The sequence below is a fragment of the Arachis ipaensis genome, chromosome B8, assembly GCF_059453495.1.
Source record: "Arachis ipaensis isolate K30076 ecotype BB chromosome B8, ASM5945349v1, whole genome shotgun sequence".
Classification (NCBI taxonomy): Eukaryota; Viridiplantae; Streptophyta; class Magnoliopsida; order Fabales; family Fabaceae; genus Arachis; species Arachis ipaensis.
Window position 1 is genome coordinate 17964709 of NC_142443.1, and position 8558 is coordinate 17973266.

Here is an 8558-nt window from a genome sequence, read left to right on the forward strand (position 1 = left end):
AACAAAATGTTCCGTGTCCATACAACAGAACACGTGAACATCTTTCCTATACTATATTAGCCAAACTTCTTCTTCTGCTTCTTTTTTTAATCATAGTGTATAATAATATAAATTAAATTATCAACTAATTTATTTTTATTTATGTTTTTATAAAATAGTATAGTTTAGCCGGACAAAATACAGTATTCACAGTTCTCATCATGCTTCCAAGCATTGTTGTCATCTCCTTTTATCATGCTTTTAGGTAGAGATGTTGTCTTCATCACTGTTGCTATTTGTTTTCAATTTTTTTTTTATTTTCATAATTTTAAAAAAAATTTAAAAATGTTTTTCAGAATTGATAATAAAAATAATCAAGCAAACCAGTTTACAACACTATTTTTTATTTTATTTTTTATGAAAATAACAACAGAAAATAATAAATTAAACCAAATTTTTGTTCGGTTAAGCAAATCAATCCAACCCAAATTCTTCTGCTCGAAGTAAATACGTTTAGTTAAACGGATTTTCATGATTATTTAAAAAATCTATAAAAATCCATAATTTAAAAAAAAAATCTGTAACTAGCCACTTTTAGTTAAAATGTTAGTATCTTGTTGGGAAAGAATGTCTGACGAAAAATTTTTTTATATGTTGAATCGATTTTTTTATTAATATTGATTTATTACCAAAATTATTTAAAAGAACGAACGAGAGAAGTAACATACTAAAAAAGATATATATTAAAATATTATTAGAATCGTTAATAGTTGGGAGTTAAGTTAGTAATGACTAATAATTAATAGATGGATATTTATGAAGTTAGTTGGTAATATCTCTATCAATAGGATAACTTTTGTATCATGTAACAACAACTTTAATACAACAACTTTACATCTAATATTATCTTCTTATTTCTCTTCTCCTAGAAATTTAACATACTCTCAAAATTATAGTATCTTTCTTGAAGAGAATAAGACATTAATTTTTTTGTAAAAAATCACCATACTTTTTTTTTACTCAAATATTTTTTATCCATAATTTTTCTTTGTTTTTGTTACTGATTTGATACTTTCTCTCCTCACAAAATAATTCATCTTTTTTGTCTTGTTCTTTCGAGTGCAACGGACGTCGTTGAGAGCTGAAACGCACCTTCACGCGCCTCTCAAAGTTTGTTGTCATCGACACTTCTTTTTTTTCTCTTTTTTTTTTCTCTTCTCTTCTTCTTTGTCCCTTTTCTCCTTCTTCTTCCGTCAAGAACCACCCCCTACCTGTATATTTTTTTCTCTTTTTATCTATCTATCCGTTCACCCTACTGTCAGGCACCCTGTGTCATTGCGGCGTCGTTGACGTCCCCTGGCCTTTCTTCTTCTCTTCTTTTTCTTTCTACTCCTCTCTGGTTATCTCACTCCTATCTCACTCTCAAATACAGAACCAGAGTAGTAGTCTTGTTCCTCCTTTCCATCATGACCAGAATTGTCAACCCGCAACACACGTGTCTTCTTTCTTCTTCTGCGTCACCGCGCTGCACACATCGTCTCCTCTGCATTACCGCATGCCTTTCACATCTTCCCCTAACTAGAGCAGAGCCCTGTTCCTCCTTCTCGTCATGACCAGAATCGCGGCCCACGCCACACTTCTCTCTTCATTTGTCTTCCTCTGCGTTCTCGGGCCATAGGCTTCTTCCTCTGCGTTATCACGCTGCACACCTCTTCTTCAACCATCTCATCGAAATTTATCTAAATTGGAGATTATTGACATCTTCCATCTACCAGTTTGCGGGCATATTAAAATATTATTAGAATTGTTAGTAGTTGGGAGTTAAGTTAATAATAGCTAATAATTAATAGATGGATATTTATGTGATTAGTGAGTAATATCCCTATAAATAAAGTGACTCTTATATCATGTAACAACAACTTCACATATAATATTATCTTTTTATTCTGCTCTTCTCTCAGAAATTTAACAATATATAAAAGTAATTGAGTTGGTTATAAAATAATCTAAAAATACGAATAATATATATTAAATAATGAACTTTTTTCAATTAATTAATATTAGTCAAATTTTTTTAAAATTATTTTTTTATATAAAATTTATATTCTAAATCATAAAAATGTTAACATTCAATTCTAAATTATAAACTTAAATATTAAAATTATCTAATATTGACTAAGTAAAATTTAGTTCTCCATATTTTTTCTTCTCATATAATACATCTTGTAATTTTTGTTTTAAATATATAGATTTCTACCCTGCTAAGTCAACTAGGGGCTTGCCAACTCCCATTGAATGAATCATACTTTTATATCTATATATGTATGACACAAACAATGTTTCTTGTACCATTGATCTTTAAGACCTTATATTAATTTCCTTTACCGTATCTAAGTCAAAGCCAACAACAATGTCTCTTGCACCATCTTCTGAGTTGAAGCGACCTTGTGCAAATTTTGCTCCTAACATTTGGCAGGATATTTTCATTCAATATGCTGATTCACAATCATTGGTACGTTATTTATCACTTCGTCGTCTATATATTTGAGGCAGAAGAACAAGAAATTCTTTTTTCTTAAAAAAAAGATTAAATGCTACATAAAAATTTCATAATATTAACACCCAAACATAAGGGACAATTAAGGTTATATAGTATAGAGACTATTTTTTTTGCTCTTTTAAGTTTTTATATTAAGATAAATTTTGATTATTTTTTGTTACATTTTTTTTATCAAATATTTTCGTTAACCTAATTACAAAAGTTTAATGTTCCACAAAAATTTCATTCCTCGAATTATTTGCAGGAAGTCAATGAAACTATGAAACAAGAGGTCCAAATACACAAAGAAAAAGTAAAGCTGTATTTGTCTTCGAATGACAATAACATTTTACAGAAATTAAGTTTAATTGACTCAATTCAACGTTTGAGTATATCTTATCATTTTGAACGTGAAGTTGATAAAGCTTTGGAAGAAATCTACAATAATTTTACCAACAATAGTCTTCTTATAGAAGATTATGACCTTCACTTTATTGCCTTACTCTTTCGTTTGTTCAGACAAAATGGATATCATATTTCATCAGGTATGTAAAATTCTGTTATAAATAATATAATTACATTACCAAGAAATTAAAATTCATGCCAATTAGTTATATATGCATTCATATTAGTTAGTATATATGTGAATTATACAGATGTTTTCATCAAATTCAAGAATATCAAGGGAGACTTCAATGAAATAAATGTTGTTCAAAATGTTGAAGAAATATGGAGCTTGTATGAAGCTGCACAATTAAGGATTCATGGAGAAGATATATTAGAGGAAGCACATAAATTCACATACAATAAACTTAAGTCCTTCATCAATCAATTGAGTCCATGTCTTGGAGACCAAATCAATCGAAGCTTAAGGCTGCCTCTTCACAAGACAGTTTCAAGGATACGAGCAAGATCATATATGTCATTTTACAAAGAAAATCCTTCCCATAACAAAGTTCTTCTATCTCTTGCAAAATTAGATTTCAATATGCTACAAAGCCTACATAAAAAAGAAATTGGTAATATCACTAGGTGAGTCGTATTATCACTCGCAAAATTGGTAATAATATCTATATTCTGTTATAGTTGATATATATATATAACTCAAGTCAAAGTGAATAAGTATTTTTAATACTCGATATATTTGGATAGAGCTTCGTTAAAACCTCTCAATAGAAAATTGAAAGCAAAAAAAAAAAAAAAAAAAAAAAGAATCAAAACAACTACACTAGACAACCAATAGAAAAATAGTCAACATCAGCCAATAATCCAAAAAAAATTAATACCCATTTATAATTTTTTTTGAAGTGACTGTTTTATCATCTTTTTTCCTTCTTCCTTCCAACATCTCAAATTTCATATACCACTACAGGCCATCTACCACCACCACTCGCCATCGTCTTCGCGGCGACCTTTGGCAATCTACCATCATTTTTTTAAAATTCTAAATTCCAAATTTTAAATCATAAATGATAAATCTCAAATCTTAAATTCTAATCTCTAAATCCTAAATTCTAGATATTAGATCTTAAACTATAAATACTAAAACTAAATCTTAAATTCTAAACACTAAATTCTAGATTTTTTATTTAAATTTTGAATGTTTTTATTATTTCTAATTTTAGATGTTTTTTTTTCCTGTAAATTTTTTGTTACTTTGTTGGCTAAAAATGGTCGGCTACCAATACTTTTCCTTATTGGTGTATTGACTTGTATTGGTATTATTATTTCATTCAGGTGGTGCAAAAAATTAGGCTTTGCAACAAAGGTTAGTTATGCTAGAGATAGGGTGGTTGAGACATTCTTTTGGCCACTAACCATGTCTTCTGAGCCAAAATATAGTACTTGGAGATTGATATTAGGCAAACTGCTTGCATGTATATGTCTTCTTGATGATACTTATGATGCCTTCGGCACATTTGAAGAGCTTCAGCTCTTGACTGAGGCAATCAAAAGGTTGATTTGATCTCTAATCTTTAACCACCAATTTTATATTATTTATCTCAATTTGAAAATGAAAATATTGTTCATGTATATATGGATCATAATTCTCTACAATAAGAAGATTTGTAAACTGAAAAAAATAAGTATTTAATCATTATTGAACTAAGACACTGAAGTTCATATATGATAAAAATTATTAATTCAATATTAATTAATCTTTTTTTTAATTTATTATTTTACTAATTTTGTCATTTTAGAGATCTAAGTTTTATATATAAATATATATGTTGAGTTTAAGTTTAGCCAATCTCATTATTAATTATTTCACACATACATAAAGTTTATTATTTATTTATTTCCTTTTTCATCAGATGGGATATTAATTGCATTGCTCCTCTACCAGAGTGCTTCAAAGTGGTTTTTAATGCATTTGTAGAAGAATTATTTGTTGATATAGTGTCACTGACTGCAGAGAGTGGAAGATCAAGCTTGGTGTTGGAACATGTTAAACAAGCTGTAGGCTCTACTTAATTAATTCATTAATTTAAATAATTACATTTTAATTTGTAACTTCCACTTATTTAGTAATCAATATTTATTATTATTATTATTATTATTATTATTATTATTATTATTATTCATGCAGATATTAAAATTGGCACAAGCCTACTTAATTGAAGCAAAATGGTGCCACGAGGACCATATTCCAACATATGAAGAGTACAAGGTTATCGGAGTTCAAACGAGTGTATACCCTCTTATGCTAGCAACCTTTATCGTTATGGAAGACTTTGCTACTAAAGAGATGCTTGATTGGAATTTCATCGGTTTTCCTAAAATCATAAATGCTGTTTCACTAATGGTCAGACTCGCAAATGACTTGGCGTCACATAAGGTGGAGATCATTTTTAACAAATTTGTTTCATTCAATTTCAAATAATTAATAGAATTAATTAGTTTATTTATTAATAAATGTAGAGGACTAATAATATAAGGAGATTTTATAATTTTTTTTAAAAAAATTATCATTATTGAGAGATAATTTTTTACCATCAAATTATTTCTTCAATTTTTTCAAATACTTAAACTAACAAAAAAATTCACATGAATTATTATATATTTAACATTTTTCTTCACGCAATAATTTCTTTTGAGTTTGGGTATATTTTTTTATAAATTTTTTTATCTTTTATTTATCTTATGATATATTTTTTTTTAAAATAACAATAGTCAAACTTTAGACTTTTGATCATAAAATCTTTTATCCTATGCGAAAAATAATGCAAAAAATTTATATAAAAATTAAAAAAAAATTCTTGCGTGAGAAATGTGTTAGAGATATTATCATTTATGTATTTTCTCTTATCAACTTAAAGTTTTAGAATAATAGTATGATGACATTCTTGTTAATAAAATATATAATTTTAGAAAAAAAATTTCAATGTCTTGCACCATTTGATAAAATTAGGATGTCGAACTATATATTTAAGAAGATATAAATTATGTCATAAATTACTTATTTTAAAAGATTAATTTATAAATAAAAGTATATAAAATTATATATATAATAGATTACACATGAGCCAAGACTTTAGTTGCTGAGGTAAATTGCATTTTTTGTCACTCTTTTTTTTTTCCCATATATGTATATATAACCAATATTACATGAGCTATGTTTTGTTTAACTCAATAAATATATAGAGATACATGATAAATGATTTATTCAACTTTTGGATGTGACATGCATTCTTTAATTTGTAGTTCGAACAGGAAAGGAAGCATGTTGCTTCTGCAGTTGAATGTTGCATGAAACAATATGGCATTTCACAAGAAGAGGCCTATAATCGCATTAACAAGGAAATAAGTGATTGTTGGAAGGATATAAATGAAGAGTGCCTGAACTCGCATGATATTATTCCAAAGCCCCTGATTAATTGCATTCTTAACTTGGCACGTTCAACTGAGGTTATTTATGAAAACTTCGAGGATAAATACACAAACAATGAACTTCTAAAAGATCACATCGCGGCTCTACTCCTGGATCCCATCATCATCTAGCATGCATAATTGTTAGTTCTATTATTATATATGTGTGTTGTGTGGGACAAAATTAAAGTTGGCTTTCTCTATTATATTGTGGTGTGTTATATGATCGTTAATAAGGATGAGGAGAACTGCTGAAAGCTTAGATAAATAATGTTACGTTTTCAAGTGTTATTGGGCCTTAATTAGTCTTCTAATAATTATATGTATGCTTTTTAATTTCCCTCTGTTAGTCGTCGTTGTTTGTGCTGTATGTGTCTTCTTTTGTCTATTTTAATCTGTTTGTAATAATTAAGGACTGAACTTGGTGTTTAGATACCAGTCAGTGATATTTTATTTAACGAAAAAAAAAAGTTATTTGATTGAAAAATGTTATTTGTACACCAAAATCAGCCACTAATGTATTTATGTATAAATATATGTGTGGTTTAATTTATTTTTAATGTGTATTTGTATTTCAACATATATTTTATACTAGTGGTTAACTTTAATGGCTGATTTTTGTGTACACGAGTATAATATTTAGAGTAATACTTAATTTCATCTCCAATGTTTAATAAAAACGATTTATTTTTATTTTAAATATCTTATTTTATTGTATTTTAATTCTTTGGTTAAAATTATTTTTTTTTAAATATTTCTATTATGACTTTCTTTTAATTAGCAGCAAAAATTATAATTTTAGTTATTATAGCAGTGACTCTAGTAATTTGAAAGTGAAAATAATAAAAAAAATACGAAAAATAATAAGAAGATAATAATAAAAAGTAATATTTTAAAATAAAAAATATTATTTTTATTAAAAAATAAAAATAAAAAAATAAAATGTTTAAAACAATAATAGAATATTTAAATAAGAATAAAATTAGAGCTTAATCAAAATATTAGTGACTATAAAATCACATCATTGTCAAACTCATCTTTTGTGAATATAAAGTCCTGTCTATACTTTATTACAATTTTAGCAGATTTTTCTAGGCTTATAAATATACTTAATAAAATATTCTTAATCCAAATTTTCCATCTATCTCCACACTCGCTTGCCCCCAAAATATATTAGATCTGTTAGAATTTTTATTTTATTTGTGGTCTAATTTATTAATATAAAAATAATTTAAGTAGTATTATAATTATTAAAAAAAATTAATTAATTGTATTGATAATTAGTTTATTTTTTGATAAAAAAAAAATACAACTGTCTATAAAATTTATAAAATTTAAATTTTTAATTTTAATCATCACAATAAATATTTTAGATCCATCTCCTCTATATAATTTAAGAATTAGAAGTTTTAACTTTGAATTAAGAAAATATAGTATAATGATTGAAAGTAAGTAAATTAATAATTTTATGAAATTACTAATATGTGATATCAGAACAAATTTACTTCTATCTTATCATTTTAAAATTGAATCACTGTGTGTTGCTTTTGATTAATTATTTTTAAAAAAAATACATAGTATAAATTTGGAATAAGTAAGAAAAATCATTAAAATTGAAATTGACACATTATGAGAAGAGGAAATAATAGATAATACTCCTTAAAAAAATCTTTTAAATTTATACCATAGTTATTCTTCATAATGATATGATTTTCATAAGTTTTCTTATTCTTAAATTTGAAGAGAAGAACAAAAGAACTTGTAGTTGTTGGTTTTCAGTTTAAAATATAAATTTTATTTTGAGTGAGATTTAAATTTAGATCTTTCAAGTGTTATAAAAATATTTATCTACTAGACCACTTTTAATTTTGGCATTAGTTAAGTCACTAAATTTATTTATTTGATGATGATGGTTATATTTGTATGTAATATCAATTTTTTTGCTACATATTATATTGTGGTTAATACATAATTTATTGAGGAGTAGCCACAATATACATCTTTGATAATGATTGTATTTAAAGAAATTACATACAAATTAATATGATATATTTGTAATGGTTGTAAATGGTATAGAGAACTTATCTATTGAAATTTATTATGTTTTCACATATAATTAAGTTAAAATAAAAAATATTTTTTTTAATAAAAATATTATTCTTAATCCACA

The 8558-nt window shown here is 26.1% G+C and overlaps 1 protein-coding gene across 1 annotated transcript; it reads left to right on the forward strand.

Annotated features, from left to right (window-relative positions):
- The first annotated feature begins 2389 nt into the window (after positions 1-2389).
- On the forward strand, positions 2390-6520 carry LOC107610614 (putative sesquiterpene synthase). The gene is made up of 7 exons (XM_088497220.1): positions 2390-2491; positions 2784-3063; positions 3175-3550; positions 4256-4474; positions 4834-4978; positions 5109-5357; positions 6224-6520. Exons 1-7 carry the CDS (start codon positions 2390-2392, stop codon positions 6518-6520), a joined length of 1668 nt encoding a protein of 555 aa, XP_088353346.1.
- Positions 6521-8558: the final 2038 nt, after the last annotated feature.